General features: G+C 43.0%; 1 protein-coding gene across 1 annotated transcript; it reads right to left on the bottom strand.

Moving 5' to 3' along the window:
• Positions 1-10: 10 nt before the first annotated feature.
• On the bottom strand, positions 11-3,925 carry GALR2 (galanin receptor 2). Its single transcript, XM_021002535.2, has 3 exons — positions 3,519-3,925; positions 1,511-2,178; positions 11-81 (listed from the first exon to the last, which is right to left on the bottom strand). The coding sequence occupies exons 1-3, from the start codon at positions 3,923-3,925 to the stop codon at positions 11-13; spliced, it is 1,146 nt and encodes a 381-aa protein (XP_020858194.2).
• Positions 3,926-13,363: the final 9,438 nt, after the last annotated feature.

Below are 13,363 nucleotides of genomic sequence, written 5' to 3'. Positions count from 1 at the left end.
TTCGTTACGATTACTCATAGCTTTCACTCCAGACCAGCGCAGACTTTGCAGAACTGAGTTTGACATGAAACTCTCCAAACCCTGGAAAGAAAGGGGATTGCTGAAAATGACCTTAAGGGCACGCACAAATCTTGGCCTGAGACTCAATTGGAATCCTAAGTGGATATGTGACCTGCCCAGAGATTCCCCACAATTGGAGGGAAAGGTCGAGGATAGCCAGGACATCCTAATTCAAGCAAGCGCCACCAAGCAGTGTGTATACCTCTCTTACCAATTGACTTAAGCGCACTTAAACACTAGTCCTGCGCATTTGTCCTCAAATAGCTGTATAAGACACAAGTGGTGCGCAAAGACCCGCCGAGTGCCAAAAGTGGCCTCTCCTTACATATCTAGTCCCGCTCTCCCATCCTCAGAGTCCCTACCGTCTCCTAATTTCTTAGGTCACACACAGTTGCTGGCGTCTCAGTTCCAAAGTTCCAGAACCTCATCTGTGAAACAGCAGAAAGTTTTGTTTTGTTTTTTCCAGCAAAACGCAAGGGCGTAATAGGGTGAGGATAGGCAGCCCTCTTTGTAATTCTCCAGATTCCTTTTATACAGTCCCTAAACCCCAGAGGCCCGCTACCCCACGTTGACAATACACAGCATTTCAGGCAGTTTGAGCGTTTTAACTGAACCCCGAAGACCGCCATCTCCCGACTGCTCCAGCCCTTCAACCCCCTCCAAAACGAAATTCTTTTTTTTTCTTTAGTATTTTATTTCCCCCTAGTTACATGTAAAAACAATTTTTAACATTAGTTGTTAAAACAGTTCCAAATTCTCTCCATTTCTTCCTCCCCATCCCATCCCCACCCCCCACCCATTGAGAAGGCAAGCAATTCGATATAGGTTATACATGTGTAGTCATGCAAAACATTTCCATGTTAGTCGTGTTGTGAAAGAAAACAGACCAAAGGGGGAAAAAAAACTCAAGAAAAATAAAGTAAAAAAAGTATGCTTCAATCTGTAGTCAAGTTCTTTCTTTGGAGATGTTCTTTCTTTGGAGCATTTTTCATCGTAAGTCCTTCAGAATTGTCTTGGACATTGTATTGCTGAGAATAGCTAAGTCATCCATAGCTGATCATCTAACAATATTGCTATTACTTTGTACACAGTACATTTCACTTTGCATCAGCTCGTGGTCTGTCTTTGGGACAGAAATGAGAATGTAGAAATGAGTGTGCAGGTTCTATTTTTCCCTTTTACTGTACTTAATCAGAGGCTCCTCACCTTCACATCTGTGACCATGCTGTCCAACCCCCACTCCCAGCCTTTAGCAATACCCTACACTGACTTCACTCTCTCTCCCTTTCCTGGCAAAACGACCTGTTCTACAGGTTCACCTCTCATCTCATTGAAGGAGAGTTTAGTACAGGAGTCTCTACTCTCCAGGATGGACCCGGTAAGGGGCTCAGAACTGATTCCCTCAGAGGAGGATGTTCAGGCACCGGAAGAGTGGGATCCTCCACCTTACAAACGGGGATCATAGCTACGGAGTCGCGAAGCAGCAGGCTGCCCCGGCGAGCGCTTGTTGGGGCGACTCGCACGCGACGGGAAACGAGCTGAGGAGCTCGGCACAGCAGCCCCTCACAGATCTTGCGGAAGCCCTTGCGGAAGTGTTTGGAGACAAGTGCATAGACAATGGGGTTGACGCAGGAGTTGGCATAGGAGACTAGATGGGAGAGAATGCGCAGCACATAACTGGCTCGAGTGAGAGGGAAGTGGCCAAACCAGACCGAGAGGATGAGAGCGTGATGGGGCATCCAACACAGGCAGAAGAGCGCGGCTACGATGATTATCATGTGCGTCACTTTGCGCTTGGAGCGCTTGGATACGGAAAGTGCGGCCACTGGATCAACAGCCCTCCAGAGATAGCGCAGGGTTCGAGCATAGGTCAGGCCAAGCACGAGAACTGGCAGCAGGTAGCTGAAGACAAAGGTGCAGAGATCCATGGTTCGACGTCGCTGTGCGCTCCAGGCGGGATGACACACGGTCAGGTTAGCCAATTCCGACTGACTATAGTAGCTGAGGTAGGGCCCCGAGAAAATCAGCGCCAGTGTCCAGATGAGGCCTATGGCCGCCAACCCATTCCGAGGAGTCCGCAATTCTCGGGAGTGCAGTGGGTAGCGGATAGCCAGATACCTTCGAGGGATAGAGAGAGAAGTCAGTGTAGGGGATTGCTAAAGGCTAGGAGCGGGGGTTGGAGGGCATGGTCATGGATGTGAAGGTGAGGAGCCTCTGATTCGGTACAGTAAATGGGGAAAATAGAACCTGCATTCTCATTTCTATCCCAGAGACAGACCAAGACAGATCCATTCGAGGGCTCAGACCTCTTTATGAATTATTTGAAGGTCCCCTTCGAAGGAATGAACATAATTCCTGGAGAGTCCTGACTGGGACAAATGTCTCTTGTCACCCAATTGTCCCCAAGGCTACAAAAAAGCATTTCCCACCCTGGAAGAGTATAGAATGGGAAATGGAACCCAAGTTCCTATTTGTAGCTCTTCCAACCAACTGACAGAATCCTGAGAAACAAATCCCAGACTCTATGTGCTGTCCCAATTACCGAAATATCTGAGCCAGCCTTCTATGATACGGCAGGCACTCTAAGTCTCGTGAAATTCGTGGAGCCTGGAGCGCTGTTCTAGATGAACCCTTGACTCTCAGCTTTGTGTGATTGAGCTATATACCATGGCAACCAGTGGTTATTTCTAGGAACCTATCCTAAGGACAGTAAAAGACCCGGGAAGAGGGAAGAATATTTGAGCCTAAGACTGTATTTCCTTGTCAAGAACTCCTGGAGCGTCTAGCTCTCTTTCCAATTCTTTTCCCCTTGCTTTGATCCATTTTGCAGATGAGGTCCTAGGTGAGTACGTCTCAGCTTCCCTCCAGGACATAGAGAGAAGAAGACCCTCCGTGCCGCTTCCTTGATTATCCCGGAGCACAGCGCCAGGAAAAAGAACACAGAAACTTGGTGGAGAGCCTGCCCTCTTCTGCTGCGCAATACCTGTGTGGCAACTCGCGTACGGGCTCTCCTGCTGATAGCTCCAGCCAGTCCCGGCCCGAAGGACTCTGCAAAGGGATTCAGGGCCACAGACCAAACTGGAGAATTATGAACAAACTCGAAGTTCACTAGCTGCACTGGAGTTGTGCCTTCTTTTGTATCAACCCTGGGTCTGCCACCTATGGAGACCACTTGGGGTTCTTTAAGCAGCCCAGCTCCTGACTAGGACTCTTGGACCCAGGCCCAGATTCTTATCTTCTCTAAACCTACTCTTTCTGCTCTCGCCTCCTTGCCTCCCTAACTCTGGTCTCTCCATCTTCTTCTGTATTCGCTCTCCTCCCTATTTCTGTTTTTTCCCCGTCAGCCTTTCCACCTTGTCGGTCTTGGTCCCCCACCTACCGCGGGTTTCAGGAGGAAGGGAAGGGTTCTTGAGGAGATCTTCTTTCCCGCTACCCACCCTCAACCCCCTATTACTCACCTATCTAGAGAGACGGTGGCCAGCGTGAAACTGCTGGCGTACATAGTGAGGAAGATGAGAAAGTGTACTGCCTTGCAAAGCAGCGCACCGAACACCCACCCGTCCAAGGTGTAGATGGTCGCCTGGAAGGGCACGCAGCAAACGATGAAACAGAGATCCGCCACACCCAGGTTGAGAATGAACAGATTGGTGGTACTGCTCATTTGGCCGCTGCGCAGCAGCACCGCTAGGACCAGCGAATTACCCACCGTGCCCACGAGGAAGATGAGAGCGAAGAGCACTGGTACGATGATTGCCTCGGGCTGCCAACCCTCCCAGCTACCGCTCATCTCACTGGCGTTTTCCAGGGCAGCCGAGGCATTCACGCTGCAGGGGAAACCTAGAAATGCGTCGACCCCTCGTTCCATTCTGCTCTCTGGTCTGGGGTGACCAGCTATTCCAGCCCCTTCGAGCTAGCTCCGGATCCCAAGTTGTCTCTGCTTCTCACGCAACAACACCTTAACCTCTCCACGGCTCAGCTGCTGCAAAAGCCCTACCGCAGCTCCAGCTGGGGAGAAAAGGATGGAGGCAATCAGGGGGAAAAGCGACTTGGGGGCCGGGGGGGGGAGGAGCAAAGGAAGCTGACTTTGTCCCAGGGGAACTGCAGGCTGAGTGGGAAAGCTGGAAAACCAAGAACGACCCCCGCTCTCCGAGGAGATTTGTCACTGATGGAAACATCCCTACAGAGGGATGTTTCTCACTCCCTCAAGGGAGGTGGATGCCAGTAGGGGTTACTACTGCAGTCAAAGGGCTATGTCCCTTTTCTCCTCCTTCTCCCCATTCAGGGATCTTCAATTGTCAGGAGACGCCAGCCTCAGGTTTTGCTTAGGTTCGAGGGGTTTGCTTCTTATTAATGGTGGCCCAAGGAAAATGCCAGCAGGAAGAAAGTCTGAGCCAACAGAGCAGAAGCTACAAGCCCCTGCCACTATACCACCTCCTCTTGCCTGGGTTGCAAGGGAGTTCTCTCTTGGGTGTTTTGCTTGCTAAGTCTACCTGCAAGAGTCCCTGTCCTCCAGCTCCCAGCAGCTCAAGCCTGAAAAAAAAAATGCCCCTTCATGCAGAATGATTAAAAAGAGACAATAGGAGGCCCCTGGAATTTTTAGTGATCCTAAAGTAAACACCTAAGGAAAGGAGCGAACTATTGCATCAATAGGACAGCTAGGTGGCTCAGTGGATAGGATGTCATGTAATCAGGAAGACCTGAGTTCTAATTTGACCTGCCATACTTACTAGTTGTGTGACCCTGGGTAAGTCATTTTTACCTTTGCCTTAGTTTCCACAAATGTAAATGGGGATCATAATAGCAGTTACCTCAGAGAGTTGGTGTGAAGGTCAAATAAGATAATATTTGTAAAGTGTCTGGCACCTAGTAGGTACTAAATACATGCTAGTTCCCTCTCCCTTAGGTGGGACTTCCTCTTTCTGAATCTGAGCCTGTAAGACAGGGGATGTGGCTCTGGAAATGGGTTTGTTTGTGTGTCCATGTTCATAAGTAGGTGAACTCTTATTAGCTTCTTGTCTGCCTCTCCACTCATCCCAATCACTCTTATCCTTCCTTTTTATTTCTTTAAATGCCACTTGTTTTTCACCTATTTCCTGTGTGTATGTGTGTGTATACACACACACACATTCTCTATACATATATATACATTCTCTATACGTACACATATACATTATATAATTTGTAATACTTTGGTAGGCAAATCACTTCTCTGTGACTCATTTTCTTCATCTGTAAAATAAGAATGTTGGACTAAATTGTGGAAGTCTCTTCTACTTCCTCTCTTCCTGGTTTGGGGAAAATTCCCAGTATTCCCAGGAAATGGGCTGCCTTTAATGACCTAATCATCAAACTACAAACAGCTAGGTGAGAGGCACAGCCACTTTCTGGGTTGCTCCTCTTTAAAGAACCATTAACACTGGGCTCTGAATATTTGTTTCTGATCTCTTGAATATTGGAGCATCAGAAAGTAGTAAGAGGTAGTAGAAAGTTCACTAGTCTTGAAGTCAGTAGATTTGGGTTCAGAGTTTGTAGACAATCTTTATGAGCTTCAACTTCCTCATCTATAAAATGAGGATTTTAAAACTTGCATTGTCCCATTCCCTGATACATTAAGTGGTCAAAGGATACGAACAAACGTTTCTCAAAAGAATTACAAAGTATTTGCAACCAATGAAAGAATGTTCCAAATCACTAACAATGGGAGAAATACTAATCAAAGCAACACACCTTGCCAATGGCAAAAAATGACCAAAAATTGGCAGCAGTCAATGTTGGAGGGGTTGTGGAAGGATGGGCACACTAATACATTATTGGTGGAACTGTGAAATGTTTTGGAAAGTATTTTGCAATTGTGTAAATAAAGTGACTAACAAGTCTATGCTCTTTGAACCAGAGGCTCCATTTACTGGGCTTATACCCCAAAGACTCCATTGATGAGAGAAAGTCTCCATATATCCAAAATATTTAGAGCAACACATTTTGTGATAGCTAAGAACTGTGACATATGAATGTAATGCACTATTATTGTGCTATAAGACATTATATGTAATGAATACAGAGAAGCATGGAAAGACCTATATCAACTGATGCACAGTGATGTAAGCTGAGCAAAGAAAACAATATACATAGTAACTGCAACATTGTAAATAGAAAGAACACTACACACAAAAAAAGCAAAGTGAATGTAAGACAATTATAAAGATCAAGTCGGACTTGAATGAAGAGATATGAGAAGACATCCCCAATCTACCCTTTTGTGGATGTGGGGCTTCCACAGGTGTTATACATTGCACATGTTTTTGGACTTTTTCAATGTATCAATCGGTTCTGCTGGGGGTTTTTTCTCTCTGAAAAATACTACTTATAAGGGACTGCTCTTTGGAAAAGGGAGTGTGTGGAATATTTGGGATAACTGTAGTAATGTAAAACATAAAATATCAATAAAAACTTACAAAAATAAACAAAATATTGTATTGCCTTTCTCACAGTCTGCTGTGAGGAAAAGTGCTTTCTAAACCTTGAAATGATATAACTGTTATTATTACTGTTGTCCTAGTAGATTAGTCTAGCTCTAGTCATTGGCCATTAAATTATTGTGGAATTGACTCAGTGCTCTATATTTCTTTGTTTATCTAAAGCAATGCTTTATTTCTTGTAGCCATGAGAGAAAAATCAGACCATAGATTCCATTAAGAGCTATAGCTAAGTTCTTCTTTGAGTGCATAAAAGGGTGCTCAGTGTGATTAGTCTTACAGCTGAATTGAGAAGATGCAGGATAAATAAGATGATAAAGAATAGAAAGAAAAATAAGAGTAATGCATTGGAACATTCCAGGAAAGAATATAACATATTAAATGGAAAATTAAGCACCATGCTGAGCAGGTACTTTTTATTGTTCTGCCTAAAGGCAGAAAGGATTCTTATAAGAAAAGACAATTTCCCATAGTTCATCAAGTTAACAATGCCTAATTTGCTTATAGCCCTGAATGGGATGTCCCAGTGAAGACTTCTCAGTGTAATTAAGGTAATGAGTTCAGGAGGTGGGATAGGGTTAAGTATAGATTTCTGTAAGATCATCTTTTTTTTTTTTCTTTTCCTGGTGCCAGATATTAGTGGTTGGAATCTGTCTAGTTGTTAAAGCTCTGGCCTTTGACCTTACCCAGATGTGTTTTCTTTTTTGGCTCCCGTTCGTCTACCAGTCCCGGGAAACCCAAAATTCTTCAAGTCCCCTTATCTCCCTTTGACAGGATTTTACTTACATGTCTTCCTGTTCTCAACATTGTCTGTTCAATCCCTAAGACCTTCCAAAACAATTGTAAATTATCTTCCTAACTGCACATTTCTTTTAATTGCTTCTTGGACATTATCTCAACAAACTAAGAAATATAGAGATGTATACTATGTCCTTTGTCCTATGTCAGAGTCTGGCTTGTGAGATTGTGAGCCGAGTTAATGGACAGCTGTGAGGGAGGGGGAGCTGAGTCTTCAGGGTTATATAAGCTGATTTCTACCTCTGTGGGCGGTCTCCCGTCATCAGAGCCTACTGATGGACTGATGGAGGGACACCCAAATCTCGAGATTTGAAATAATAATAATTATAGCTATAATAAATTAGCTTTCTGTTTCTCCTTGTACACCTCCGTGTTTTGTTTTATTTTTAATTTGAGTGGCATCCCATACAGCCCGTTTTTCAGTAATGTCAAGATCTAGAAGTACAACAGAAAGGGAGAGGCTTTCATGTTTCCACATTCCCCCCCCCACCTTTGTGCTGTTAGAACACAAGGATCATCATCGTGAAATTGAAGACTCTTCTCATAATCAATGAGGATGCAAAAGGTATTATCCTTAATTATGGCCAGGTGACTCTTACAGGAGTCAAGGACCATGACGTAGATCTCATTTATTTAAGAGTGATTAAAAATGGTGGTTGCTTGGCACAAAGGCTTCTTTTTTTTTTAATCATGACCAAAAGAACAAAGACAATGATACAGGTAAAGGACATAGATATGATTCCCACTGCCCACTCTCCAATCTCATGGGTGCCTAGCCAACTATCCAAAAAGCAGAAGATACACCTCCTTGTTCAAGGTTATCATGTAACCTATTAACTACGTTTGTATATAGTTAATCTTATTTGTAATGTTTTTAGTATAGTTGAGGATATAAGTGTTGCACCTCCCTAGGTTCATTCTTTCAACCCCCACTCACATTAGCATGTTGGGACTTTAGGGGGTGACTCACTATTCCTCCCTTCAGAATTCTAGGAATAAGTCTGAGGGGCTACTATTGTTCATGAGCCCCCATCTGGTGTATTATTCCCAATATTAATCAACCAGTTGACATCAATTAGCTTATTAGGAATATTTACAAAGAAAGTATAGTATGAAGTGACATTGCAAAAATATTGCTCAAACTGGGATTTGCATCCATGGGGAGAGTGGGTCCAAGTTTAAAGTGGTTGGTCCTAAACATTTCCTCTCCCCATACCTTAGGGATAAGCTCTTCCTCCCTCACAAACACAATATCCCTGAGGAGAGTGGGCTCAAACTTGAAGAACAGCAGTACTGAGACACAGATAGAGGGAATGTATGGGGTGGAAGAGTACCTCATGACTCAGCTCTGGGAGATCTTTTATTCCCTTAAAATTCACTTCTGGCTGTGCTGGTGCTGATAAAGAAGTTGTTCTCTTTTCCAACTAAATATGGTTCCTTGTAGATGCAGTGTCTCTACTGATAGATAGATCTACTTCTGGTTTGGGTCAAGCAGATCTATCTTCAAGGCCAGCTCCTTGATGGGTTCAGCTACTGCTATTATAGTCTCTCTTGGTCTCTGTTACTTACTACAGTTGCTGAGGGAACCTCTGATGGCTCTTTCAACATCTTGAGCCTCACAGCGTCATAATCTGGTCCATTCTATCTTTGGACCACTAAGTGAAGGGACCATTCACTTAAGATCAGGAAAGAATAAACACAAAATAAACAGGCACCATGTATTCAGGGATCCATAGCTTATAGGTGGGGAGATAAGACAGCCTCAGTCCCTACCCCATTCAGGGCCTTACAGAACATCTTTCTCACTTAAAAGCCAAGAGTGAAGACAAAGAGAGATTGTCCACTCGAGCCCTTTATATGCCCAATTTATTACAGCTCAGACTGCATCATCACTTCTCAACTAAACAGAATATCTTTCATCACCCCACAGTATTAGCCCCTCAGTGACTCATGGCTAGAAGAAGGCTCACAAAAACTCCATGTGTTGGATTGAAACCAGGTAGGGAATACTATATGTGCTTTAAGAAGTAAGGCATTTATTGGCCAGTCCCGTTACACCAGAAGATGACAGGTAGAGTTGTGCTCATTTAGCCCACTATTCTACTGCCTTTTTGAATGCACATATGGGAGCCAACATCCAATTTCTCCTATTACAGTTAGATTTCTTGTAGCCATTTGTAGTAGGAGCAATAGCCTTATCCTTTACCCATGAAGGTTAGGCTTGTTTTTCCTTAAAAGGTATTGAGACTCCTCAAGACTTTATTGGCTCAGGGGACTAAGGGCTCACACTATTGATGCGACTTCCTTATTGGTCGAGTACAAAAGCAGGGAAAAAGAGAGTCAAGAGCCTCCGAGTAACTCAGGCAAGGGAACTTCACTGGGATGAATTAACTTGAAGCATATTCAATGCTTATCCTTGTTGGATATCCTATGCTGCTATAGCTAAATAAATCTCTTTTTGTATACTGTTGAACGACTTATGAGTTTCTCACTTTATTCCAATATTGAACCTAAACTATCAGGAGACTGGCCTGAGCAAGGCCCAGCCTACCACACCATTTTATTTTATTCTAGAGAAAAAAATATAACAGCCTATTTTACTGACTTTTTTCCTGAAAACAAAAAGCCTCTTGCTTTAGTTGTAAAAAGAAGCAAGTACATAATAATGTTTTATTTGATTCCTCTTTCATAAAACACTATGTCCAAACATTTAATTGTTTTCAGCTATGTAAATAAATGCCTCTACAACAACTATAATAACAAGAAAATTGTTATTCTATTAGGGCATGACCTTCTCTTTGCTAACTAGGACATAACCTATCTAATCTATATGCTGTACAAAATGGAGAGGGATTACCTTGTGTTTGTGCAAGGGCTCATGCCAACATGCCCAGCAATTAGTTTATATGTTAACAATTTTGCAAATGAAAGCTGCAAAGGTGTTATCAATCCCAGGTCCACCAATTTCCTCATCTTCAGTTTCCTCATCTCTAAAATGGGACATTCTGCAAGTTTGTTCATACTATTCCCCTTGGATGGCTTAGGGGAAAATCTATTAAAGCAATAAAGGGTCACCCAGATAAGCCCTGTGAGAAATAGTCAAAGGATTGCTAGTCACACTCAGTTTGGGATTTTGGTGCCAGGAAGTGACTTGGTTCCTTTTATTTTATTTTGGCTAGGCAATGGGGTTAAATGACTTGCTCAGGGTCACATAGCTAGTAAGTGTCAAGTGTCTGAGGTCACATTTGAACTCAGGTCCCCCTGACACAAAGTGAAGTGAGCAGAATCAGGAGAACATTGTCCACAGTAACAGCAATACTGTATGATGATTAGCTGTGAATGACTTAGCTATTCTCAGCAATACAATGACCCAAGACAGTTTCAAAATACTCATGATGAAAAATGCTATCTACCTCCAGAGAAAGAACTGATGGAGTCTGAATGCAGATTGAAGCACACTATTTTTCACTGTCTTTATTTTTGTGTGTGTGTATGTGGTTTTTTTTCTGGGTTTGTGTCTTCTTTCACAACATGACTAATATGGCAATATTTTTGCATGATTGAACAAGTGTAACCTATATCAAATTGCTTACTGTCTCAGGGAAGGGGAAGCAAAGGAAAGAGAGAAAATTTGGAACTCAAAAATTTTTTTTAAATGTCTCATGTTTTTTTCAATTGTCTTTACATGTGGCTGTAGAAAAAAAAAATTTTTTTTCCAAAACAAAAATCCAGAAGGAGAGAGTAACTCAAACAAGTAGAAGAAGAGCCCCAGGGAAAAATGGCTCGGTGAAGATGGCTGAGTGAAAGCAGTGACTTTCTTGAGCTCTCCCCCAAACCCCTCCAAATACTCATAAAAAATGGCTCTAAACAAATTCTAAAGCAGCAGAACCCACAAAAAGACAGAGTGAAACAAATTTCCAGCCCAAGACAACCTGGATGATTCATCAGAAAGGTGTATCGTGTGGGGCTGGGAGCGCAGCGCGGCATGTGCGCGCAGTCTGCAGCAAAAATGGAGCAGGCCTCAGAGGACTGAATCGCGGGCAGCTGTGGAGGTTTCCAGACTCCTCAATCCATCAATGCCAAAGACAACTTAGAAGGTCAGTGGGAAAAGTCTGTTTCTGTGGTGCTGAGACGGGAAGGCGGAGTCTCAGCTCCATTCCCCAAGACCATGGCCCTGGGATGGGGCAGCTGCTTCCCAAGCTTCCGGCCCATAGACTGAGGGGGGATCTAGTGGCTGATCAGAGGGGGATTGCAGGGATCTCTTGCTTTGCCCGTGTTTATATCTGGGTCACAGTTCTGCGGGCAGTGCTAGGGTGAGGAGGAGTGCTGGCTTGGTGGAGCTTGTAGTGGCTGTAGAAAGGAACCCTTCCTCACAGTTACAGGACAGAAAGAAGCACATGTGGTCACAGGCCAGGAAAGGAGTAAACACCTTGCCCCTTATCATACCATCTTGGAAGAACTGAAAATTTACAGGTCCCTACAAGTATCTCTGAAAACAGCTGTACAAACCCCAAAGCTTGGGACAGTACATTCTCCACATTGGAAGCAGACTTTACCTTGACAAAGAGTTTAAAACTCAAGTAATTGGCCGGGATCATGAGCAAGCAGCACAAAAAGAGTCAGACTATATTATCTTACTCTGGTGACAAAGAAGATCAAAATATACAACCAGAAGAAGACAACAAAGTCAAAGCTCCTACATCCAAAGCCTCCAAGAAAAATATGAATCAGTCCCAGGCCTTGGAAGAGCTCAAAAGGGATTTTGAGAAGCAAGTAAGGGAAGCAGAGGAAAAACTGGGAAGAGAAATGAGAATGATGCAAGAAAATCATGAAAGAAAAGTCAACAGCTTGCTAAAGGAGACCCAAAAAAATACTGAAGAAAATAACACCTTAAAAAATAGCCTAACCCAAATGGCAAAAGAGGTCCAAAAAGCCAATGAGGAGAAAATGCCCTAAAAAGAAAATTGGCCAAATGGAAAAGGAAGTCCAAAAGATTACTGAAGAAAATACTTCCTTAAAAATTAGAATAGAGCAATTGGAAGCTAGTGACTTTATGAGAAATCAAGACACTGTAAAACAAATCCAAAAGAATGAAAAATTAGAAAACAATGTGAAATATCTCATTGGAAAAACAACTGACCTGGAAAATAGATCCAGGAGAGAGAATTTAAAAATTATTGGACTATCTGAAAGCCATGATCAACAAAAAAGAGCCTAGACATCATCTTTCAAGAAATTATCAAGGAAAACTGCCCTGATATATTAGAACCAGAGGGCAAAATAGAAATTGAAAGAATCCACAGATCTCCTCCTGAAAGAGATCCCAAAGGAAAACTCCTAGGAATATTATAGCCAAATTCCAGAGTTCCCAGGAAAAATATTACAAGCTGCCAGAAAGAAACAATTCAAGTATTGGAAACACAATCAGGATAACACAAGATTTAGCAGCTTCTACATTAAAGGACAGGGCATGCAATATAATATTCCAGAGGGCAAAGGAGGTAGGATTACAACCAAGAATCACCTACCCAGCAAAACTGAGTATAATCCTTCAGGGGAAAAAATGGTCATTCAGTGAAATAGAGGACTTTCAAGCATTCTTGATGAAAAGACCAGAGCTGAATAGAAAATTTGACTTTCAAATACAGGACTCAAGTGGAACATGAAGAGGTAAACAGGAAAGAGAAATCATAAGAGACTTATTAAGATTGAACTGTTTACATTCCTGCATGGAAAGATGATATTTATAACTCATGAGACCTTTGTCAGTATTAGGGTAGTTGGAGGAAAAAAATTATATGTATGTATATAGATAGATAGATAGATAGATAGATAGATAGATAGATAGATAGAGGGCACAGGGTGAGTTGAAGATTAAGGGGTCATATCTGGAGAATAAAATTAAGGGATGAGAGAGGATTATCATAGGAGAAGAAGAAAGGGAGAGGTAGAATGGGGTAAATTATCTCACAAAAAAAACAGAAAAGAAAAGTCTCTTACAGTGGAGGGGAAGGGGAAGGTGAGAGGGAATG

Source organism: Phascolarctos cinereus, unplaced genomic scaffold (assembly GCF_003287225.1).
Source record: "Phascolarctos cinereus isolate Bilbo 61053 unplaced genomic scaffold, phaCin_HiC Scaffold_5;HRSCAF=322, whole genome shotgun sequence".
In the NCBI taxonomy this organism is placed as follows: Eukaryota; Metazoa; Chordata; class Mammalia; order Diprotodontia; family Phascolarctidae; genus Phascolarctos; species Phascolarctos cinereus.
The sequence above is the reverse complement of the archived record's forward strand: the minus strand, read 5'-3'. Positions and strand labels throughout refer to the sequence as shown.

What these genes read in the sequence shown, in the direction of transcription:
- GALR2 (XM_021002535.2), bottom strand. Translation starts at nt 3,925, where the DNA reads ATGGAACGAGGGGTCGACGCATTTCTAGGTTTCCCCTGCAGCGTGAAT. An exon ending in GCCACCGTCTCTCTAGATAG is followed by an intron (nt 2,179 to 3,518) that starts GTGAGTAATAGG and finishes TATCCCTCGAAG; the next exon opens with GTATCTGGCTATCCGCTACC. An exon ending in CGTAGCTATGATCCCCGTTT is followed by an intron (nt 82 to 1,510) that starts GTAAGGTGGAGG and finishes CTTTCTTTCCAG; the next exon opens with GGTTTGGAGAGTTTCATGTC.